The sequence below is a fragment of the Jaculus jaculus genome, chromosome 17, assembly GCF_020740685.1.
Source record: "Jaculus jaculus isolate mJacJac1 chromosome 17, mJacJac1.mat.Y.cur, whole genome shotgun sequence".
In the NCBI taxonomy this organism is placed as follows: Eukaryota; Metazoa; Chordata; class Mammalia; order Rodentia; family Dipodidae; genus Jaculus; species Jaculus jaculus.
Window position 1 is genome coordinate 25,943,374 of NC_059118.1, and position 25,947 is coordinate 25,969,320.

The 25,947-nt window shown below is 43.6% G+C and overlaps 1 protein-coding gene across 1 annotated transcript in view; it reads left to right on the forward strand.

Annotated features, from left to right (window-relative positions):
- The window catches only part of Ephb1 (EPH receptor B1), a 504,317-nt gene that overhangs the window by 434,180 nt on the left and 44,190 nt on the right, over window positions 1–25,947 (forward strand). The window contains exons 11-12 of the mRNA XM_004664344.2: window positions 5,277–5,524; window positions 14,073–14,288. Of these exons, the coding sequence (XP_004664401.2) occupies window positions 5,277–5,524; window positions 14,073–14,288 (464 nt within the window). The remainder of the gene's footprint in view (window positions 1–5,276; window positions 5,525–14,072; window positions 14,289–25,947) is intronic.

Genomic DNA, 25,947 nt, shown 5'->3' on the forward strand with positions numbered 1-25,947 from the left:
TAGCAACAGGAGAGTGTGCCAAACACGAGCAATGAGGCGCTGGTTATAATATCCATAAGCCTACCCCCAACAATACACTGCTTCCAGGAGGCTTTAATTTCTAGTTACCATCAACTGGGGAGACTAGCATTCAGAACACATACGTTTATAGGGGTCACCTGAATCACACCACCACACCATGCTTATGAGGTAAGAACGTTAGCCAGTGGTCCATTTCCTCACCTCAGAACCACTATTTATTTATTATTTGCAAGCAGAAAGAGAGAGAGAGAGAGAGAGAATGAATTGCAGTGCCAGAGCCTCTGGCTACTGCAAATGAACTCCAGGCACATGCGCCACTTTGTACATCTGGATTTACATGGGCACCGGAGAATCAAACCTGCATAACTAGGCTTTGTAGGCAAGCATCTTGACTGCTGAGCCATCTCCAGATGCCAGCCTCCAGAATCACCATTCTTTATATCACTGCAGAGCAAGGTTTTTTAAATGAAAATATTTTTAAATATTCTATTTATTTATTTATTTTGGGGGATGTGAATGGGCGCATCAGGGCCTCCAGCCGCTGCATCAAAATTCAGACACATGCACCACCTTGTGCATCTGGCTTATATGGGTACTGGGGAATCACACCTGGGTCTTTAGGCTTTGCAGGCAAACGCCTTAATCACTAAGCCATCACTCCAGCTGCAGAGCCTGCATTTGAGAGCAGTGATACCATGGACACTGAAGTCACTCATTACAAAACACAACTCACCTACCCAAGGAGAGAATGTTTATTCTTTTCCTTTCCGTTCTTTCTTTCTTTTCCATTTTCTTTATGTATATGAGGAATGTACATATATTTATATATACATACATACATACATACATACATACATACATACAGGTACACATGCATGTGGAAGACAGAAGCCAATGACAAGTGTCTTCTGTAATCAGCCTTCATCTTATTTTTTAAGACAGGGTCTCTGTCACACTGGACTTAGAACTCACTGGTTCAACTATATTAGGTGGTCAGCAAGTCCTTGCGGTCCCCTTTCCCAGCATTATGGGATCTTCTGCCATGCCCAGCTTCTACATAGGTGCTGAGATCCGAAGTCAGGTCCTCATGCTGTGTGCCCCTGAGCCGTCTTCCCCGCCCTGTGAAGCTGACATGCCAGAAGTATTGCACTTAAAGACCAGTCAGTCATGATAATCAGCACAATAACATTTGCCAGTCAGAGAAGTAATTGATCTCCAATGTCCTATAGAGAAACAACTTTTCAAAGCCAGGTTTTCCTTATTTTATGTTTTCCCTGCTTTCTTTCCCCCTTGTCTCTGCTCGCATCAATACAGCCCATACTGTGTGCTCAGTCCTGTGTAGTGTAAGGAAGCCTGCATGCAAGTTCTGCTCTCTGAAGTATTCAAAGGTGTAGAGATAAGTGCCTGGACTCCAGGGCTCTGAGCAGTCCACTGATCTTTCATTAGTCATTAACATAACTGTGTGCTCCGGGCTTTAGATCATGGGTCTCAGCTTTGAGCTTTGGTTGTGCCCCAGGATCACCTGGGCAGCCGTGTCTGTGCCCAGCACTTCTGTACCCCGTATTCAGAGAGGACCCCACTTCATTTTAACACCCTGCTGTCACTGCTTGAAATTCTTCATAAGTTTTGAGCAAAGAGTCTTGCATTTTCATTTTGTGCCAGGTACTGGGAATTACTTAGCCAGTCTTACAAGCAGTTTTTAACTATGTCAATGCCAAGGCTGCAACCAGACCAATTGCTCAGATCTTGAAGTGAGACCCAGGTCTCCGTACAGGGTAAGAGTCCTGGGTGATTGCAGGGTCAACCAATTTTGAGAACCGTGGATTCCAACTGAGATGCTTGTTATGTTGGGGGTGGGGTTGTTTTCAGTCTTCCAAACTGTATACAATTGATATATACAAAGTGATGACTGTCCTGATAGTAGATGACTCCCGGGCAAGAGCTTTGGATGAATGACACCCATTTATGAAATGGTTTTAATCCTGGGATGGTAGTGCACACCTGTAGTAATCACAGAACCCAAAAGGCTGCAGCAGGAGGATTGCTACACTTGAGGGTAACTTGGGCCCAACGTGAGACCGTGGAGAGAGAGAGAGAATTCTACTTTCTTGCTGTTGGCTGTATACTGTGCGGCTGTGATTATCACTATATACAAATTGATTTGACATGCACAAATAAAAAAAAAGATGGTTTATGAATTCTAACTTCTTACCCTGGAATAAGACAGAGAGAGACATGGGCCAGAACCTTGGCTTTGTCTCTTCTGACTCTCAGCTCTGTGGCCTAGGCTGTGTTTTCTTTATGCCACTGTCCTTATTGGTAAAATGGGCACACTAACCCTCAGGTTGCAGCAATGCCATGAAGATTGCAAGAAATGAGGTATGCAAAGTATCTAGCTAATACCAGCTAGATAAGTAAACATTTTTGTGTCCTCTCTTCCCAGAAGGAATATTAGTATATTTTAATCCCCCCACTTGAACCCTCAACTACACTTTTCCTAAGGGGAAAATATAACTCATTCTGGCAACAAGAAGAAATACTAACCAATGCCATTCAATTAGCATACATATGAATGCATGCATACATATGTAGACACATATATACATAGATAGATACATACATATATGCGCTCACCCATTTATCCATATATATGACAGTTCCCTGTTGTTCAGTCCTTTTATTTAAATGTATGCATTTTAACTATACAAGTTATTCTCATTACAACTCAACATAAAGTTAGCTAAATTAAGTTTGCTAGTCTCTGCTTTCTCCTCTCATCTCCATCCTTCTAGTGTAAGCATTTTTAGAAATAATTTGGTGTTAAAAATAAATTTGATATATGCTTTTCATGATTTTTTTTGCAATCATACACATATCCCATATGGATACACAGTGTGTATGACATTCTATCACTTGCTTCCCTTTTATCTTCTTCTAACAATATAATGTGAATGCCTTTTATAATGAACACTTACCACCCATCTATTACTCTCAGTGTCTCAGGCATTCCCCAAGGTGAGTGAGGTATTTTCCATCCATTTCCTAGTAGTATGTGCATTAAGTGTGTATCTATCGCTGTGGCAAGCATTCTTTTTTGTTGTTGTTGTTTTCTCAAGGTAGGGCCTCACTGTAGCCCAGGTTGACCTGGAAGTCACTACGTAGTCTCAGGATGGCCTTGAACTCACAGTGATTCCCCTACCTCTGCCTCCTGAGTGCTGGGGTTAAAGATGTGTGCCATTACGAGAGAAAGAAAGAGAGAGAGAGAGAGAGAGAGGAGGCAGAAAGGGCACGTCACGGCCTCCAGCCACTGCAAATGAACTCCAGTCACATGTGTCACTTTGTGCATCTAGCACAATGTGGGTACTGGGGAATTGAACATGGGTTGTTAGGCTTTGCAAGCAAGCACTTTAACCACCGAGCCATCTCTGCAACTCTGTAAACATTCTTTTACATAAAATTTGAACACTGGTATTGGATTAAGCAATGACAGTGTCTCAACAATTTTACAACCCAAGAATGGGCAAGCAAAGGCCAAACAACGATGAGTACGTATGGCTCACCAGCTTTACATTGGCATGCCTACCGCTTACCAGGCGCTCCAAGGATTGTTCAGACTACAAATGCAAAAATGTCTCCATCTGGCTTCAAGTGATTCACCAAAGCAACATATAATTCCATGTCAATATAAATGATATAAGTGGTATCTAAGTACCAGGTCTAGGTTGAAATCTTCCTGATGCTGCTAAAGCCACTCCCCCCTGAAGCCCCGAATGCGGACATACCCAGTAGACCCTGGGGGCAGTTTTGCATGAAAGTCCTTTCATGCATCTTCTACAGCAGAAAACAAAAGGAATATCCCTACTAAATCACACAGGCATGTTAACATGGCTTTCGAATCTGGCCAGTAATTTAGCTGATGGCTCACAGTTTGCTCCCTCATTTTCTTCCAGAAGCTTCAAGTAGAAAAGAAAGTTTTCCCAGCAGAAGCCCGTGCTTGTCCTGACAGGCCTTTGACACACATCTCAGGGATGCACTTGCAGGTAGCTGCTTAACTGCTTCCCGCGAAGGAACTAGGAAGGTACAAGAGCAGGTGAAATCATCAATAACTTTTGAAAGCACATTAAAGCTTCATCCACTGGATTTTGTTTGCAGGCAACTATGAAATAGTGTCATCGAAATTGTTTTTACTCCTGGTGATTTCACTGCAAAAATGGTGCACCCTTGGAGGTGCATTACTTGTAACCACTTGGAGAAATGACTTAGTGTTCAGTTGCCAGACTTCCACAGCTGTAGCACCTCCTGGGGGCCTTGCTTTCCCAGATATCCCCAGCCAGTGGCCGAGCCTGGTAGGGCCTGGCTGTTTCTAGAATGAGAGCATTCGCTTGGGATCTTTCTCTTCGGCAGCTCAATCTTTGCCAGGTCTGCATGGGATCTAAGGTTCTTCACAACCTTGCTTCCTCTGAGATTTATCTTTCACAGATAAACCTCTTTTTTTCCTAACTTTTTTTTATTAATATTTTTGTTCATTTTTTATTTATTTATTTGAGAGCGAAAGACACAGGGAGAAAGACAGATAGAGGGAGAGAGAGAGAACGGGCGTGCCAGGGCTTCCAGCCACTGCAAACGAACTCCAGACGCGTGCGCCCCCTTGTGCATCTGGCTAACATGGGTCCTGGGGAACTGAGCCTTGAACCAGGGTCCTTAGGCTTCACAGGCAAGCGCTTAACCGCTAAGCCATCTCTCCAGCCCTCTTTCCTAACTTTTTAGTGTCTGCTCTCTGGGGTACAGAATAAACACAAATGAGTCCACAACCATATGAGTATCAGGAGCAGGAATCTTATTGAATACCTAAACATGTCTCCTATCCCCTGGACATTTTCACATCTGGCTCCGCTAAAATCCAATTATAATTCAACCAAAGTGAAGCTGGCCATTTCATTTCAGTTATTCAGCTGAGACTCACATGAAAAATTAAATGTGCGGATAAAACAAACTCACATGCATTCTGAAATTTCACTTTAGATAGTCAAACCATTTCTAAGAACAGACGTAAGAAATATATTTTAATATTTCTTTTGTGTTTTACATGAATTGATTACAGCCAAGATACCATAGCTATGTGAAAAAAACCTGATTTCCGTTTCTGCCACTTTAATCACAATTCTACCTTGCCATTGTTCCTGATGATATTCCTCCCCATGTGGTTCCATAGATGGACAAGGAAGAGGATGCTAATGGCATTCTTACTATTTCAGGAGAGTTTGGAGAGGTGTACAAGGGGCGTTTGAAACTACCAGGCAAGAGGGAAATCTACGTGGCCATCAAGACCTTGAAGGCTGGATACTCGGAGAAGCAGCGGCGGGACTTTCTGAGTGAGGCGAGCATCATGGGCCAGTTTGACCACCCTAACATCATCCGCCTGGAGGGTGTCGTCACCAAGAGTCGGCCTGTCATGATCATTACAGAGTTCATGGAGAATGGTGCCTTGGATTCATTCCTCAGGGTAAGAGCCACTGAGAGGCTTGGATGATGCTACTTCTGGATGCAGGAGCACACTGACCGTGGATAGGTGTTGTGAGGATAACCTGTTTTCAGGAATGTCCCGCTGGCAGTGTGTGGGCAAGGATGGGACACCTTTGCCATGTTGGCAGAGATTTGTTGCTGAAAGGAGAGAACAAAGCAGAGCTTGAGGACTCCTCAGAGGGTGAATGCAGCAGAAAGGGCTTTCAATAAATGCTCATTGGATGGATGAGATGAAGGAGGCAGAGAATGGTCATTGGCATATACATGAATCACTGAGATGGAAGAGACTCCTAGAAGCTTCATGACCCTCTGTGATTCATGCAACGCCAGTGGCCATCTCTGCTTTCGTCTAGCACAGTCACCCTCTCTGCCTGCTGTCTCGGGCCACTCTTTTCTAGAAAACCCCTGGATTTTCTACCCCCTGAGGAGGCATTTCTAGGCAGGGGAGCAGAAAAATGCCAAAGGCACCTAGAAATTTCCAGGAATCTACAAAAAGCCGTGACTCCCACCTAACCTGAAGCAGGAGTGTTGTGATGGAGAGAGTAACAGAATGCCTTTTGTTTGGGAAACCTATGAAAGCTCATGGTCAGACCACGTTCCAGTGAGGCCAGCCTCATGGTGTAGGTTATCCCTGAGCCACAGAGAAGAGAGGTGAGTGGGAAGGGTTATAAATAAGGTGCTGGTATCTGGGGAATGGATAGCACCTGAGGCTAGGCTGGGATTAGACTCAGTAGGGACATGGTGATGTTGAGAAAAGAAGGTCTGGGCATGGAAGGATGGGCAGAACTTTCTGAGCAGGACAGTGTTCAGAAGCAGGCTACACACATCACCACCATTACCAGGCAGTAGCTGTGGGTGCCAAGCACAGGACCATCCATTCATCCGCAGTGAAGCACTGATGGAGTGACTGCTGTGCGCAGGCTCACACTAGCGGCGGGGCCTATGGAGATGAAAGGAACAGGTTCTCAGGCCAGGAACACATCACCTCAAGTCCTTACCAACTTAGCACACAGTTTTATTTATTTATTTTTACGCTTATGGGCCTGCTGAGTGTGGGATTGTGTGTCTCTGCGCCTTGCAGGGTAAGACGGAGCAGTTCAGGGGTGAGGCTTGCCATTGTCTAAAGTCTCCCTCATTCTCGCACCTGGCATTGCATACGATATCCGTTACTAAGGTAACTTTCTCCATGGCCAGCTTGGGCTTCCTTGGAGCAAGAAGGATCCCAATAACAGGCATCCTATGAGAAGAAAATAAAAACTGCATCGTCTCTGTAACTTGGCCTTACAAGTCACATAGGGTTACTTTCACTACAGTGACAGAACCACCTACATCCAAAGTGAGCAAACAGCCCTGATATGTGAATAGGGGACAGTTACCCAACATCTGTTTAAATGACAGAAAATCTTGTTATGTCCGTTTGATAGGATTCAACCCACCCAGGCTTCTAGCAGCCACCTACCTGTGTTATACTTCTTGTTTCCGTGAGTGAAGAACAGAGGTTTCATAGAGGAAGATTGAGATTTCCCGGGGAGGTCAAAGAAAGCGTCATAGAAAGGATAAACTCCTCAGAGACTATAGGATGGAATATTTGGCAGAGAAGCGAGCAGTCGACTGAGGAACCGGATGCCAAGTGCAGAAGTCAACATAAGCCGAGGTTTAGTCATGACATGGTGGCTCCCACAGCGTGGAGAAGGTTTGCATGTGCACGTTCCTGAAGCTACGTTTTCAGAACAGCGCACATTTGTTGCCTATGGTGGGAAAATGTTCATAGTGGGGGTTATTTTGAGAAATGGGAACAGAGACAATTGATACAGATTAGGTAGGACAGACCCACGTACCATGCCTAGCCTAGCTTCCTTGAAGGAATGGTTACACCAATCTACGGAAACTCCAACACCTGACACAGTGATCCCCAGATAAATGCTCCTTGAATGAAAATAAATCATGAACAACAGTTGGGGAGATGGCTCAGTTGATAAAGCGCTTGCCTTGAAAGCATGAGGATCTGAGTTCAATCCTCAGGGCCCATGTGGTGACCTGCACCAGGAAATTAGAGAAAGGAGGCTATCTGAGGCTCACTGGCCAGCCAGTCTGACCTAATTGGTAAGCTCCTAGCCAGTAAAAGAATGTCTCAAGTAAGTAAATAAATAAAACAGGCAGATAGCATTCCTGAAGAACGACAGCTGAAGTTGTCCTCTGGCCTCCACACGCATGCCCAAAACCATGTACACACACATAAAAAATATAAGAAAACCATGAACAGTCATTTCTAGAACCAAATGTCAGGGAGTGGCAGGAGGTAAGGGATTTCCAGCTGCCCTGTGTGCACATGAATCTTGTTTACTGCCCTTGAGGCCACATCCGAGCAAGGCACGCTCTGTGTTTTGCTGAGGGTATTTGTTTGTGGTCAGAGATCTGATGGAGACAATCCAATGAACATGAATAGGAGGCAGTGTTAGAAGAAGCATTGTTTTCTGGACCAGCACGGCCTCAAGACTTGTTCAGGAGTCATTTATTTCCTTGCAGTCACTTTCAGAGAAAGCCAGCACATGATCAGAGTCCCTCTGTGGGACATGCAGAGGACATGAGATTCATTGTCCAGGAGCCTGTGAAAATTAAAACCTCAAATTGCCTCTCTTGACCGAGTCTGTTTCAGTCTGGGGCCTAGGATACAGAGACATGTTGGACACCAGCATTTTTTTTTATTGTCAAATTTTTATACTTACAGAGGGTATACCATGATAATACCCTTCCCCCCCAAACTTTCCCCTTCAAAAATCCATCATACCCTCTCCCTATGTCCGTGAGTCTCTCTTGTTTTGATGTCATCATCTTTTCTTCCTCCTATTCTCAGGGTCTTGTGAAGGTAGTGCCAGGCACTGCGAGGTCGTGGATATCTAGGCCAATTTTTGTCTGGATGATTGCATTGTAAGCAGTCCTACCCTTCCTTTGGCTCTTACATTCTTCCCACCACCTCTTCTACAGTGGACCCTGAGACTCGGAAGGTGTGATAGAGATGTTTCAGTGCTCCATCACTTCTTCTCCGCACTGACTGTACCTTTTGGGTCATCCCACTGGTCACCGCCATCCGAAAAGAGAAGCCTCTCTAACAAAAAATGAGAGTAGCATTAATATATGGGTATGAACGTTAAGTAAAGAGCTTACAAGGCCATTTGGACATCAGCAGTTTTCATGATGATAAGGTCCAGTGCACAGTGGGAGAAAACCTAGGGAAACAGAGGACAGGGGACATACAGCGAGAGAGGGGTGCTGGGAGCAGGTAGCGCCAGGAGCCGAGGGGAAATGAAGCGTTTCTGACTGCCTGCACCTCATGGAGGCAGGTAATCCATAAATCTAATTTCAGTCTTACTACCAAACCCTGGAGCCTAGCAACATTAATTGATGTATCTGCTGCTTGATAAAATTGAAAAAAATTAGGTCATCAGTTCAATTCTACAGGGTCCATCTTCTGGGAAGGAGGATACTTTTAGGATCACCATTCAGAGAAGAGAGGAAAAGGGTTAGTCCTTGAATTGTGCCACTGTTTCCATTCCTCCAACTTCTGGACTTAGCAGCTTCGAGAGGGCCCTGGGTCAGCACCTCAGGGACATACTCGGTACCTCAGGCGTGCTTTCTCTTCATCCGCTCTCTGTTCCTCTCTCTCTGTGTAGGACTTAGAATCCTGCTTTACTAGAAGGATAGGAAACTGTTATTCTTCAGCAGTACACACAGGGAATGGTTCATTATTACCAACGTTTTCAAATGGCCAAGCGTTGCATTGCATAGCTCACATGGAGTCCATCTGGTAGTTCTCCCCTCATCTTAGGAGTCATCCTTGAAGCTCTGAGTCATGTCTACTGCCTTAACTAAGAAGAATGACTTGCTTCAGAAGGCCTTCTTGCCTAAGAATGACTGTGTTTGCTAGCTTCTGGTTCATTCACAGATGCCCATCACTGGAAGACTCTTGGAAGTCGCTGAGTAATGTCAAATGGGACGCTTTTCTTCAGGGAAGCTTTTTCATGAGCTCAAGCTGGAAGGAAGCAGCCCAGATGTGAGGGAGAGAACACCAGTTCGGAAGTGCAGAGACTGAGGCACTGCCTTGGCTTTTGCTATGAGTCACCCTGTGGCCTGGAGCAAGTCTGTTAACTCAATTTTCCAATCTATCAACTAAACACATTCAGCTGGATGAGCCTGAAAGTTCTCTTTTAGTTAAAAAAAAAAAATCTACAATTCATTCCCTTCAAACAAATCAAATAAGGGTTTCATTTCCTGAAGTGGATTTGTCAATGAAAGTTGAAATACCTAAATCCTTCCTGTTTAATATAAGGGCCAGCAAGTGGCTTTGGTGCATTTGCAGGAAAGCAATTTCAGTAGAAAGCACTCCATGAAGGGAAGAAGGTTTAAATCACTCCACCCAGGCACCGTATTTCTTCTCTCTACCATGTTTTCCTCATGTGTTCAGCACTGAAGCAGGTTCCTTCACAAAGTTACAGATAAATCTGGTCGTGATTGCACAGAGAGGAGTAGATTGGGAAGATGATCAGAAGTGCCGGTGATCATGAAGCCATCTTAGCGTGATAGCAGCATCCCTAGCCAAGCTTTTTTGCACATATTGCCTCATGTGAGCTTCCCTGGGCCCTGTAAAGGGTGGATGGCATGCTCCTGTGTTGAAAATACAGAAATCACTGCTCCGGAGGATGAATCACATTTTCAGTCTTGCAAAGCCAGCGAGCGGCAGAGCCTGCATCCAAAGGGCCTCTTTTGCTCATGACTTCCAATGTGTCTCTTCTTGGCCTCCTTTGACCCCCAAATTGGACTAGATGTTGTAGCAATTAGGATAATAAGCCAGCTCTAGGAAGACCACAACAACTTGAAGCAAAAGAAAATAAAAGGCATGGGCTGGAGTGATGGCTTAGTGGTTAAGCGCTTGCCTGTGAAGCCTAAGGATCCTGGTTCGAGGCTTGTTTCCCCAGGACCCACGTTAGCCAGATGCACAAGGGGGCGCACATGTCTGGAGTTTGTTTGCAGTGGCTGGAGGCCATGGCACAACCATTCTCTCTGTCTCTCTCTCTCTATCTGTCTCTCTCTCTCTCTCTCTCTGCCTCTTTCTCTCTCTGTCTGTTGCTCTCAAATAAGTAAATAAAAATGAACATAAAAAAGCCCACAGGCACCCCACCAGCGTCATTCTCAGAGTTCCTACAGCCACCACCACTGCCCTCCCTGGAAGTGCAGCCTCTTTAAGAAAACGTTTTCCACCATGATCTTGTCTTCACTTCCAGAGAGGAAATAACAAACTGAATTTAAAAAAAAAGAAAAAAGAGATACAACTCGAGTGACATTCAGCTGAGGTACATTTTTATGACTTATAAAACTTGCATGGATACTTTTTGAGAAGACAAATCCTCCAGAGACCCACTTTGAAGAAGCACAGGGCACTCAAGGAAGACTGGCTGGCTTCTTGAGAAGGTGTTGTCTGATGTCTGTTGGTGAGTGGCGCATCTCTCACAGCTTATTCGCCGCTCACAGATGGGCAGCCCATGTTCAAAAGCAGTCAGCTTCCAGAAGGCAGTGCTTTCTTTCTTTCTGTCTGATCAAAAGAAAATGTCTCAGAGAAAGCATTGGATGGGGCTGGAGAGATGGCTCAGTGGTTTAGGTCTTGCCTACAAAGCCTAAAGACCCATGTTTGATTCCCCAGTACCCATATAAAATCAGTTGCACAAGGTGGTACATGTGTCTGGAGTTTGCAGTGGCTAAAAGCCCTGGCATGCATATTCTCTCTCTCTCTCTTTATAAACAATATAAAGTTTTTGCAAAAAGATTGGCAGGTGGTTAAGAATTGAGTTAGGAGCCTCTTGGCACATAGGGTGTGTCTCCCTCAGGGTGTTTGTGGACCCTTCCTCTAGCAGGAAGGGGAAGAAAATAGCAATTTGTTCCACTCCTTCAATTGATCACAAGTATAAACCCTCAAAGATAGACCCAAGCTTGCAATACTTTTTAAAATTTCATTTATTTTTCTTTATTTGAGAGTGACGGTGGGGGGCGGGAGAGAGAGAATGGGCACGCCAGGGCCTCCAGCCACTGCAAACAAACTCCAGACACATGCCCTCCCCTTGTGCATCTGGCTAACGTGGGTCCTGGAGAATCGAACCTCAAACTGGGGTCCTTAGGCTTCACAGGCAAGTGCTTAACCACTAAGCCATCTCTCCAGCCCCCAAGCTTGCCATCTTGCATGAGGAACAACCTTCAATACCTCTTGATATCCTTGTTAGATTTCTTGATCATTGGTGTTTGTTTTCTCTAACAGAGTGTCTTGTAACAAGTCTTCTAGGTTATCCTAATTACTTTATTTTTAATAGAAAACTGTTGTTGTTGTTTTTTTTTCAGGAGCACATGCAAAAAAACATGGCACACCCATCCACAATTAGATAGCGTATGTGAGAGCGTTGTGCGACATCAGGCATCCAGTAGATGCTCAATGCAGGGGAGCGTCTGCCACTGTGGATACTATGTGTACTCCATATGACAACTCTGGGCCAAGCATGTGGCTTGCTCAGGGCCTGTGCCCAGCAGTAACTAACGTAGACCCCTGATGGCCTGCCTTCTTCCTTCTGTCCTCCAGTCACAGCATCCCAATGTTTAGGCCATGCTGTTTTCATAGGATACAAATTATGACTCTTGGGGGAGCAACTAGGGCTGAGCTTGGATTAGAAAACACTTTCTTGGCAATATGAGCCAGTGTCTACTAATTTAACCACTGACTGCAGCTTAGGGGTGGCAGAAAGAAGCCACTTTTTGTTGAAATTGTGAGCCTACCAGTGACAAGAGACAAGAGTATTGCAGGCTGGCATGATTCACTAGCAGTGTCTCATGTGCCAGATTCCACGTGTGAACTTACTTCTGTGCTGATCCCTATAAGGTGGGCATGGTTATGCAAGGTGATGTTCGACAACTCTGGGACTAACCAAAGAAAGTGCCTTACACATTGAGTGTTGGAAGCAGGAAGCCACATAGCAGTCATTCATTCAACGGGTGCTCGTTGAGTCTTCTTTTTCTTTCTCTATTAAGTTTTTCATCATTGATAAGACTATGGAGGACCACAAGAGATGGGATTATTGTCCTCAAAGAGATTAGAGCCGAGAGGCAGCTGCACAGAATAATACATACACATCTGCAAGGTCCAAAATTGTTCTATTCACTAAAAAGACTGATAAGGACACCCACTGAAAGGCATTCTCCCATTTGAAGAAGAGGGAAGAGTTGTATGGATGTCTTCTCTGAAGAAGGGCATTTAGCAGGAAATGAAGGGCATGGATGGAGAGTGCTTGATGCACAAGCATGAGGATATGCGTTCGGATCCCCAGCACCCACATAAAATGTCCAATGTGGCAGCGGTGTCCTGTAATCCCAGCGTTGGGGAAGCAGAGACAGGAGATAGGTTTCCTGGCTAGGTAAACTAGATTCACCAAGAGACCTTCTATCATGAAAATAAGGTGTAGAGCTAGAGAGATGGCTCAGCAGTTAAGGTGCTTGCTTGCAAAGCCTAAGAACTTGTGTTCAAATCTCTAGGTCACAAATAAGCCAGTCACACAGTGACACAATTGTGCAAGGTGGTACATGCTCACAAGGGGGTGCACGTGTCTGGAGTAAGCTTGCAGTGGCTGAAGTTCTTGGTGCACCCATTCTCTCTGTCTCTCTCTCCCTTTCTCTCAAATACACAAAAGCAAATAAAATGGTAAATGACTGAAGAGAACACCGAATGTCAATCTCTGGCCTCCACACACATGTCCGTGAATTCATACACACATGTGCACTCACACACGTGCTAATATGTATGCACACTACACACACATGCACATGCCAGCAAAAAAAAAAAAGAAAAAGAAAAAGAAAACAAAGGGTAAATAGATGTGGATTATGGAGAGGGAAAATGGAGTGGAGGAAATCAGAAGAAATGGGATAGGAAAGCGCTCCAAGATGGGGCCAGAGCTTGCCTTGGGAATACCTGCAATGTTACCTGTCACCATGGCTTATAGCAAAAGAGTCCAGGACCAAGGCCTGAGGCAAGACAGCCACTGATCTCTGGGGTCTAGTGAGCTGTGCACAGTTCGGCGATTTCCCTTAATGCACTGGGAGGCTATTAGAGAGTTTAAGCCAGGGACTGACATGGCCTGATTTATGTCTTGGAAAGATGGCTCTGGCTGGCGTGGAAAGAATGGATTGTAGGGGTGAGGGAGACAGGTGCAAGAGGCTGTTACAGGTGATGGATGACGATGACTTGGTTGGATTGGTGGCAGTGGAGAGGGAGAGGAGTGGATGGGTTGGAGACGTAATTTGGAGATGAAATCGACAGGGCTTGGCAAGAAGAAAGCAAAGCATTCAAGGAAAAGAATGAGGAGGAGGGAAGGGGCAGCAGTGAGCTGTGTGCCCAGCCCTGGCAGGTGCTGACAAGCCTTTGGCCATGTCATCTAGGCTCCTGTTCAGCCACCGAAGACCACTTTGATCTCTATCTTCCTTGTGTTTTATCACAGCAAAACGATGGGCAGTTCACAGTGATCCAGCTGGTGGGGATGCTGAGGGGCATTGCGGCCGGCATGAAGTACCTGGCCGAGATGAACTATGTACACCGGGACCTGGCTGCACGGAACATTCTGGTCAACAGCAACCTGGTGTGCAAGGTGTCCGACTTTGGCCTCTCTCGCTACCTCCAGGATGACACCTCAGACCCCACCTATACAAGCTCCTTGGTGAGTCATTTCTCTTCCTGGGGAAACCATGGGAGGACTCAAAGGTGGCTGTAGGTATCTGGGCACCTGTTGATGAACTTAACTCCCCACTGGGGAAGTCAGTGGGCTGCTGGGAGACCCATCCATGTAAGAGAAACCCAGCAGCTAGTGTCCAGATAAGGAAGTCATGCTATTTCTTGGCCCATGGGTGAGAGATGATTTTGCAGGAGATGATGTTAGGATCCAAGCAGGTAGACAGTGACAGCAGAGACATCATTCATTAAGGAACAGCTACATCCCTGATTGGGCTGGGTACTGCGTCACCAGACAGAATCTTTATCTCTGTCATCCTTTCCCTCTATCTTGCTTCCTGAGAGCTTTAAGGACCCACTACATGACGAGGGCTCTTAAATCTGTCTTTCCTGCTCAGCCTCCCACTCCACATCCTGAGCAGCTCTAATCATCTATATCCCACTGCCTCCTCCACACACTTCCACTTAGAATTTTAACAGGTCCAAAATAGAGTTCTGGCTTTATAGTCCATATCCCCCCTCCCTTTTATTCAATCACCATATCTGGCATCACTTAAGGAGAGATTGAAACCTGAAAGTCACCACTGCTTTCTCCCGGCGCCTCAACATCCAGGTCCAATCTGTAAGCAATTCCTACAGGTTCCTAAGAAATCCATCTCTCTTGACCCCTCCACTGTAACTCCTCATTACAAGACATCATTTTCTTTTGTCCTGATTGCTACAATGGCAGTCTAAACAATGCCTGACCAGAGCATCCAAAATGATTGTTATAATCACCTTCTTGCTTAGCCTATCTCTTGCTTCAGCCTGAAAAATATGTGTTATATACAAATTAAAACAATACAGCAAAGCCAAGCAAAAGAATGCCTAGAAAATGACATTTCCCTTGAGGCAATAGTTGATAAACTTTCTATTCAAGAACCCATCTGGTTAATATTTTAGGCTTTGCTGGCCAAGAGGTACAGCAGAGGTTATTATGTAAATAATTATGCAACCATTTACAATGTGACCCTCTAAAATTATTAGAAACATCATTCTGAGCTCATGAGCTATAAATATGGGACCAGCCAGATTTCACTCTGAGATTAAAATGTTCTAAACACTGCCCTAAAATAGCATTTTCTTTTAAAAATATTTTATTATTTATTTACTTACTTAGTTATTTATTTGATATATAAGATATATAAGGATATATAAGATATATATAAGGAGAAATAAAGGAGGGGGGAATTAATGCGCATGCCAGGGCCTCCAACCACTGACAATGAACTCCAGACATATGCACCATCTTGTGCATCTGGCTTACATGGGTGGTGGGGAATTGAACCTGGGTTCTTAGGCTTTGCAGGCAAGCACCTTAACCACTAAGTCATCTTTACAGATCCTGTAGCAGCATTTTCAATCATGAGATGTATCTCCTTTCACAATATTTCTTTTGCTTAAAAAAAAAAAGGCCCTGGGGCTGGAGAGGTGGCTTAGCAGTTAAGGTACTTGCTTGCAAAGTCTAAGGATGCAGGTTTGATTCTCCAGATCCCATATAAGCCAGATGCACATGGTAGCACATGCAGCTGGAGTTCATTTGCAGTGGCTAGAGGCCCTGACATGCCCATTCTCTCTCTCTGTAATAAAATAAATAATTTCTTTTTAAAGAAAAGCCCAAGTGTTCATATGTTAATTACATAAAAGTGAGATCATACTGTGCCTGCTTCGCTACATTCTTTGTATTTCTCTGGCTTTCTTACTGCCAGGTTGATTTTCCAAAACCTTCTATTTAGACCCACATTCCAGGAATGTATCTTCTGGCATTCCTTCCTGGAGGTGATCAGGTTCTAAGGATGTGTTAATCCAACAATGAAAAATGGATACCTCGCTTTATGTTAATTTGCATTTTCATGCAGTTGCTAAATTCATAGTTCTTCTGTTGTCTGTACTTGCTTTTATCTACTTTTTCATTGATCATTTATTGGTTTTCATACAAGGAATATTAACCCTTCATCAAACAGGATACAATTGCTCATTCTTTTAATTGTTTATGACATGCTTTGACATGTAACATGGTTATTTATGTAGTCAAAATTATCCATCTTTTCCTATGCATCTTTAAAAATATGTATGTGTGCACATTTGTGTGTGGGGGGGTAATCATGTATGTGTGTGTGTGTGTGTGTGTGTGTGTGTGTGTGTGCTATGGGGTCACACCTGTGTGTGCTTATAGGTGGAGACCTCATAGCAACCTTAGGTGTTATCCCCAGGAATGCCATCTGCCTTTTATTGAGACAAGGACTCTCAGTGACTTGCAGCTAACCAATTAGGCTTGGCTAGCTACCAAGCAAACCCAAGGGTTCCTCCTGTTTTTATTTCCCCAGCACTGGGATTAGAGGCAAGTGCTTTCATATCTGGTATTTTACAAAGGTCCTAGGATCAAACTCAGGTTCTCTTGCTTGTATAGCAAACTACCAAATGAGCCATTGCCAAGTGAAAGAAAGAAGAAAGACATAGGTAATGTAAAATAGGAAGAGAGAACAGAGAGAGAGACAGGAGAAGATTAAGGTCAGCCTTTATCTTACACTCTCCAGGGCCCTGTGATTCAGGTGTTCCCTCTAAGGACCTGATGAAGATTCAACTATTTTAGTCTATGGTTTAGGAAATAGAATTTTATGGTACCATTGCCATTTGGATCCAATTTTGTGCCTCCCACCCCATCCTTACCCTCCCTATTGAGCCGTTGCCCAGACACTCTTCAATAGCTATGTAGGATTCTGGTTTGTTTTGAAAGCTCTCTTCACTCAAAATTATTAAAAGTTCCTTAAAGTTTTCCATACTACTTTATTGCATGGTGGGTTGTTTTATATAAAAATGTTTAGTGCATCTGAAATTTATTTGTTTCTTCCCAAGACTTTTACTTCAAAAAAAATTCAGACATATAAAAAAAACTTGGAAGAATTTGACAGAAAACAGCAATATTCCCAATCCCTTAGATTGTAGAATTAGTAATGTGGTATTTCTTCATCTGATAAATTCTACATACCTGTGTCCATCCATCGCTACATCATTTTTTCTCTACACTTTTTGTTTAGGCAATATTTGCCTAAATTTTAATGCACATTTTGAGTTTATATTTAAATTTTAAACAAATGCACACAGTTGTATAACCTAAACTCCCAATAGATTAAAAACATGGGCATTACCTCAGAAAATTCCCTCATGTACCGCCTAGTCAATTAACACATATACATGCTTGTGAATTTGCACACATACATACACACACACTCAAATATAACTACTGCTCAGGTTATATAGGTATATTTGTATATTATATATGTATATATGATATATGCATATATATTATATATATATATATATATATATATATATATATATATGTATGTATGTATGTATAGTGTGACCTGTGTCCCAAGACAATTTTTTCTTTGTCTATTGTGGCTCACAGAAGCCAGAAAATTGGAACAGGAGTCACACAGGATAGGATCGTTTGTTTCTGCTTGCTTCCTTTAACATCAAATTTGAAAGAATGACTGTTCTTGTTATTTTTATTATTTATTTTTCCATTGGCTTATTGGCAGATACCAGAAATATTCTGGAATTTCACTTTGTTCCAGGTGAGCAATTATACCAACTTGTTAAATATGTAATTGATTTTTATTAAATTATATTATTTTTAACATTAAGTTCTTTACACCAACTGACTCAAAATTAATGTCTGCCGACTTGTTTATTTTGTGCTCCAGCATATTGCTCTACATATAATGACTCTAGCCAAAGTCAGTTTGTCTGCATTATTCTAATTATAACAATTTTAGCAACTCTTACTGTTTAGGTTTCTGTCATTCTTTTCTTTAAAAGAAAATATCCGAGGATAATCTCAGATGTCTTTTCTTTCAGTGCAATAAAAATCTCCCTGTCTGGTTCCAAGCACACATCCACATACACCCAGGCTCACATTTGAATTTTGACCAGATCTACATTCTGCCTTTGAAGGACTAATATTTCAAATCCTGGGTGACCTAAATGATGATGTAAGACAAATGTACAATTTGCATGTACCTTACAGTGTTTCTTAGGTAAAGTCATTCTTAGGTATGATCTTTTTCCTGTGCACATTATTTTAGATCACTTGTTGTGATTTTAATAGCATTTCTTTTATGTGCTAAAGATTATATACTCTAGACCTGAGAGTTTTCTGGGTCATTAGTCATGTAGTCACTTGATCCACCATATTCATTGTATGAATTCTATGCTATTTTATTCAAAATAGAAAAGGTAACATGCTTGTGGTCAAACAAGTTATGTTTCTAAAATTCAAAAATTTAGTCACACAGTAAGCACTTACTGAGCATCTTTTATGTGCCAATACTTGGTGTCACAGAGATATAATCATGACTGAGGAGAGACATTGGTACTGCTCCATACTGCACACAATTTAGTGAGGACACAGGATATTAATCAGACATATACTCACTGACAACACAGTGACCAGTTATGAGAGCTGGAGTCAAACAATCAATAAAAACATGGCCTGGCAGTGTCTTCAATTTAGGAGGACTTCCAGAGGAGGAGATGTTGGCCCAGCAGATCTGATGAATAAGTCAGTTGTAGTCAACTTGGGATGTCAAAACAAAATGCCCCACACTGGGTGTCTTAAATAGAAAACATTTGTTTCTCATGGTTCTGCAGGCTGGTGAGGCTAAGATACATGTAACAGCCTGGTCAAGTTCCTGGTCAGGATCCTCTTCCTGATTATATCCACAGATGCCCTTTCCTTGGTGTGTGCATTCTGGGAGAGAGAGAGAGATTGCATGGTTCTTCTTCAGTTTGTAAGGGCCTTTTTCCATCATGGAGGCTACATTTTCATGACCTAATTGTAACCACAATTACCTACCTGCCCAAAGCCTCTCTCCAAACACCATCCCATTAGGGATTAGGGTTTCAACATACTGCTTTGGAGACACACAAAGATCCAGTACATGGTATACTTTACACCAAATGAAAGTGTTAGGTTAGACCAAAGAAAAGGGACACAACACAAACAAATGTCCTGTGGCAAAAGGCATGATGGGATAGAACAGAGAAGAGGCCTCCAGTCCCAAGAGGTCAAGGGCAGTTACATCACGCAGGATCTCTGAGATTCCTGTGATGGAATTTATAGTCTTAGAACTATGGAAAATGACCCGAAGGGTATCCACACACATGCCATGTACTCACATGCATGCATTTAATCCAGAGGTGATATATTTGATTTTAGAAAAATAGCTTGTCTTTTTCCCCCTTGCCTTTTTCTTCAAATCTCTTCTGTTTTCCTCTTTAAAAAAAAACACAACAAGCGGAGCATGGTGGCGTACGCCTTTAATCCCAGCACTCGGGAGGCAGAGGTAGGAGGATTGCCATGAGTTCAAGGCCACCCTGAGATGACAGAGTTAATTCCAGGTCAGCCTGGACCAGAGTGAGACCCTACCTCAAAACAACAACAACAAAAAAAAATCCTCCAAAACTTACTTAATATTTTTCTTTCTACTTCCTCTCACCATAAAATTCACTGGACAGACCTAAGAAAGGTAGATGTTCTGAACATGGGAGATTAGCCCTAGTGAGTATTAGGACTCACTCATGAGGGACCACCAGCCCAGCAATATGGAGAGATGAGCTACGCACAGGAAGATTGAACTATATTGGGGATGATAGAAGCTGTTGGAAGAGGAAGCATACATAAGGAATGCATAAATGCTAGAATGAATCTGGCAGTGTCGAACTGGAGTAGAGGTATTGGCATGAACTATGGAGACAGAAAAATAAACACAGGTTGTATGCTCGAAAACAGTCACAGTCATGTGTCAAGTGTATGCCTGACACTCAAATCTTCATTTTTCTCTCCTCTACTGCAGGCAACCAGGACTCATTAGAGAAATGAGGGACTGGGGAAGGAAATACAAGAAGAGGCTACCATGCCTTTTATTGTGCAAGGAAGTGAGAAAATACTTAAAGAATGATGCAGGTGTATTTTAAAAGCCCATGGTCCAGTTTGAAGTGCCTCCTAATATCAAATCTGGGATGATCTGAACCTGAAACTATACAATGATCATAACAGATTATAGTCCATTAAATGATATGGGGACTGTTGAATCCACACAGATATGAATATGATAGCAAAAGTGCACTGTTTGGCATCCATCAGGTTCACAGTTAGTTCAGACACGAAGTGTCGCTGGACGCTGAAACATGAGGGGAACATGGGGAGAGGAATGGATTTCACATAACTTCAAAGTACTGCCTTCCAGCACATTTATTTATCACAGAAAGCGAGGAGTCACTTTACAGAGGAGAGGTTTGGCAAGCACCCTCTGAATCATGGGATTAAGGTTTACAGACAAGAAGACATTGTGTGCCACCTACCTGGCATGTAGGATGCAAAGAAATAAACGTGGCATTTATGATACTCTGTTCAAAATGTACAGCCTGTTTCATCATCAGGAAACTGCAGACCAAAATGGAGGTACATTTTATTAAATGTTTGATCTGTCATCTTCAAAAATGTCACACACACACACACACACACACACACACACACACACACACACATAATCGATCATATTACACTGTTGGCTTCTAAGATTCCCCTTTATATTTAGTTTCCTTAGCTTCACTGTGGTGTGCCTAGGTGTGTTTCTTTTCTCCCAGATTTGTCCTGCTTAAGGTTTGATAAGTTTCTTAAATATTCACATCTGTGTTTTAAGTATAATCAGGAAGTTTGAAACCATATTTCTTCAAATCCATTTTCTGTCCCTTTTTCTTTTCTAGGGTAACTTCTTTTTTCTGATATTATATGTATTTAGTTCCATAATTTCTAATTAATCCCCATTATACTAATTTTGATTAGGAGTTTTATATTCCTATTCATCAAAGGATATCTTTCTTTACCTCATTAATAGCTACTTTAAATCATTCTTTTCCCCCTTATACTTTTAACATCTAAATTCTCTTGTGACAAGTTTTCATCGTCTTTTCTTGTGAAAATGAGCCTCATTTCTCATAGTTTCAGATTAGCTACATCATGAATGTTAGGATGCAGGCACTCTAGATTGTCACGTTGAGCTGTGTTGAGATCCTTGATGCAGCAGGAAGTTAACTTGGCTATACTGACTGCAGACTGACGTTCACAGGGGACATCAGTGCAGCTCTCAGCTCCTTGGGGTCTCAGTCTAGCTTGAATGGAACAGCCCAGGGCCAGCCAGAGTCTTGAGGTCCTTCCTCTCTGGCTGATCTGAGGACCATTACTTGGGCTTCTCTTGATTCTCTCAGCCAGCAAGATGGTGGGTTTTCCACTGGAATGTTAGCACTGAGCGGAGACTGAAGCGGTCCGTAGACAAAGCTGCAAAAAGGTATAGCCTTGTGCTGCTCAGTTTCCAGAAACTTCATGGAGTATTCCCTCTTCTTTCCTTTCCTTTCCTTTCCTTTCCTTTCCTTTCCTTTCCTTTCCTTTCCTTTCCTTTCCTTTCCTTTCCTTTCCTTTCCTTTCCTTTCCTTTCCTTTCCTTTCCTTTCCTTTCCTTTCCTTTCCTTTCCTTTCCTTTCTCTTTCTGTCCTTTCCCTGCCCTTGTCCTTTCCCTTTCCCATCCCTCTCCTTTCCCTTCTCCTCTCCTGGGGATTCTGTTTGTTAGAAGCATACCCAACCACCCCTCCCCCCCCACACGGCCACACACACAAATTGTGTCCTACCTTTAATTCCAGTTCTGTAAGGCAGTCTTCATAACTTCTTGGCTTCACCCTAACTCTCTTATTTCATGGAGTTCTTGCAAGATCTTTTTTAAAATCACCATCTCTGAGTCCAGCTGGCATTACTTTATAAATGAAGACCTCATTAATAGCTATTAAAGTTTTCTAGTCTTCCCTCCTAGGCTTGCATCCTTCATCTCTCACTTTGACGTAGTTTCCCACCTAACTTCTTTTCTCCAGGTATTTGCTCTCTGTTTTAAATTGCTATTTCTAGCCCCAGGAGCATTTTGCTCCCAACAGGCTCCTGCAATAATGAACAGATAAAATTTATTCCTTTGTGCTTCCCTATGATTGCAATAAACTCACTAACCTGGCATTGCTACTAATATTCTCACTTTCTAAGAAGGACAGAGAAGCGATATGGGCTAGGCTCCAAAAACCTGTGCTATCTACACATGCTCCATTTTGGCAGACAGATTTCTGAATATTGTGATGCGTGAGCTAACAAACGTTTTCGTGATCTCTTATAGACCAGCTCTCCGCATTTGACCTCACAGGTCTTTCTGAAGTTACCAATCTGGCAAAAGGCTCACACGTCCCAGGAAAGATGATTTGTCCTTTGTATTTGGGGATCTCATACACCTTATATGTGGAGAACTTATACACTTTCCCAAATCTGATCTCCACTCAGTATCAGCCGACATTGGTACAAAGAGCTCCAACAAGATTCCATGAACTTCTGGATGGCGCTTTATGTTGGTGAAATCAAGAAGTGTGACCCCATCCAAAATGGCTGTTTTTTTTCCTCCTCCGATCTGTAGGAAGAGACCATCTTGTCCCTTAGTGAGCACAGGCTCTCTTCTTAGTATTAAGACAGTACCTAGCCTTGTGCTGAAGAAGTGACAACTTGCCCGTCTTACAGAGCCCCAAGCTACCTCTCTCACAGGTCTCCGGGCTTCCTCCTGACTTCGTTATGCAAGGTCCTGCTCCTTGCAGGCTTTCCTGCTTTATCATGAATAGCACTTAGCCTTCAAGACACTTCTTAGCTCCTTCAGCCCCTCCCCTTCGACTCCTCTTGCCATCCCATCTTGTCCTAAGCTCTTGCTCTGCCCTCTCCTTGGGTTTCTGCCTCTTCTAGAGCTCACTTCCTTCCAAGCCTGCCACTTCCTTCTCCCCCTTGCCTTCTCTGTCTCTTCTCGTGTGGGTGTGAGTCCTGTGCTCTGACTCTGTTCCCCTCTGCAGAGCTCTATCAGAGCTGTTCCTGAGCATCTGGCCCTGTTGACATGAGGCAAAAGCTGTCTTCTCAGGCTGTTCACCAGCTGCTTTTTGTCCGTCTTTGGTCCTTGTTCCTTTGCCAGTGCCTCCTCTCATGCCCCCTTCCTGTCCCTGCCTCTCACTTCCTTCGCTGACTGCTTGGTCAGCTCACGTGTTAAGCTTACTCTAGAATACACCCATCTGCATTAGACTCATTTCCTGCACTGGCGGAGGCATGGGGCATAGCAGTCCATCCTCCTCCCTATAAAGGGACACCTGGTGTCACGACCCACTCCTCACTCCTCTGTGATGAATTTCAGTCATCCCAAATCTTACTACAAGCAGTACCACCAACTCACCATGGTCTGCCCTCCCCGCCTATTACCCATTAATCCTGTGAATTACTGTGTCAGCAGCAGCCTCCGTCTTTACTGATGTTAGTCAGGTTTCCATCACTGTGAAAAACAAGTAGCAGAGACAATCTACTGACCGGGTAGAAGACTGGTCTTGGCTGATGGTTTCAGGGGCCTCAGTCCTTTAGCCCCATCACTGCGGCCTAAGGTGAAACCAAGCATCACTGTGGGGAGCATAGACCAGAAAGGAACGACTCATCTCATGACATCAGGAAAGCAAAAGGGAAAAGAGAGCTTCATAACATATCCACTCCTCCAAAGCCCATGAAGTTCTGTAACCATGAGGTCAGGTCCCTCGTGATCCAACCATCTCCCAAAGTCCCCACCTCAGAGATATGGGGAACAAGCCTTCAACATAGAAGTTTCTGTGCACATTCAAAATTCCAAGACAGGGGGCTGGAGAGATGGCTCAGCGGGTAAGGTGCCTGTCCGTAAAGCCTAATGCCTGGAGTTCGATTCCCCAGTACCCACGTAAAGCCAGATGCCCAGAGTGGCACATGCATCTAGAGTTTAGTTGCAATAGCCGGAGGCCCTGCTGCACCTCTTCTCCTTCTCTTTCTCTTTCTCTTGATAATAAATAGATAAATATTTTTAAGAATCCAAGAAATAACAGCTTTATTTCAAGGACAGCATCTATTCCAGCCACAATCAACACAGTCCATCTAGGCTGAAATCTAGTGATTTCCTTTCACAACTTCTTTCATGATATTGTGCTGCCAGGTAGAGTTCTGTACGGACCTGGAAAATAGTGGAGGGCCTTGTCTAGAACCTTCTCTATTGGTCTAGTATGGGAAAACAATTCTTTGATATGGTAGAAGAAGGAAGGATTAGGGTCACACTATGCCCTAGGAATTTGGGCTGGGTCTTCTCTCATGAAAAATGAGGTTTTTAAGATTCTGTTATGGGCTGGAGAGATGGCTTAGTGGTTAAGCGCTTGCTTGTGAAGCCTAAGGACCCCAGTTCGAGGCTCGCTTCCCCAGGTCCCACGTTAGCCAGATGCACAAGGGGGCGCACGCGTCTGGAGTTCGTTTGCAGAGGCTGGAAGCCCTGGCGTGCCCATTCTCTCTCTCCCTCTATCTGTCTTTCTCTCTGTGTCTGTCGCTCTCAAATAAATAAATAAATAAATAAATAAATAAATAAAAATAAGATTCTGTTAGATTTGTGAGAGCGCATGTGATAACCCCTGAAAACAGCCTCCAATACAAGCCCTACTTCAGCTATTGCTTATATGGTTGCTGGGGCTGTCACCATGAACAGATTCCGGTCTCCCAGAATCCCACCACCAGACGCCCTGACAGGCATTGTCAAGACTGACTTGTAAAAAGATGCAAAACAGCCTCTGAGATGCTCAGAAGCAGCCCACATTCACAAAGGAAGTTTCATGTCCTTTGGTCATGGGATGAGCATGGAAGAGTCTTGAACAACGTTTCTCGGCAGAAAGCAGGGGAGATGTGACTCAGACCGTGTCTGTCCAAAGACACCTATGACTCTCACGTTGCTGTGCGCACATTCTCCTGGATGGCTCGTGTAGATGCAGTACCTGAGCTCCACCCCAGGGTTACTGCTTCTAGGTCTGCAAGGGAGCTGGGAGTTTGCCTTTCCTCTGAGTTCCCAAATGATTCTAAGTCTCCTAGTTTCAGAGAAATTGAAGGTGTTGCAGCAGAAATTTTACTTCACAAATATCCATTGTCAAGAAAGTCAATGTTTGTGTGTGTGTGTGTGTGTGTGTGTGCGCGCGCGCGTGTATGTACCGTGTTGTGTGATGTATGGCATGTACACATACCAAGCATCTGCATGCAGTGGCCAGAGAATGTAAGTTATCCTTCTGTTGTCACTCACTCCTCCATGTATCTCCTTGAAAAGGGAGATACCTACATCCAAGCTATTGTCTGTCAGAGAGCCCCAACAATTTTCAAACTTCTGACTCCCAAGATCTGGAGTTACAGATGTGTGTGGCCGTTGCCCAGCTATTTTTTTTTTTTTTACACAGATTCTGGAGAATTGAACTTGGCAGTCTCTGGCCTGAGAGGCCTTCATGTTGAATTGACAAATGCTCTTAACCACTGAGCCATCTCCTTCCCTTAGCATAGGAAAGGATGAGGGCTGAGACCTTATTGGAGTTCCAGTGTCTTTGCAAGGCTGTGCGCACCCATCCTAATTTCTCTACCACATATCCAGCCACCACTTCTGTCTGAGGCGTCAGTCAGGACACAGTCAGGACATAACCCCAAACTTGTGTTTGCTTCCAGTCTTG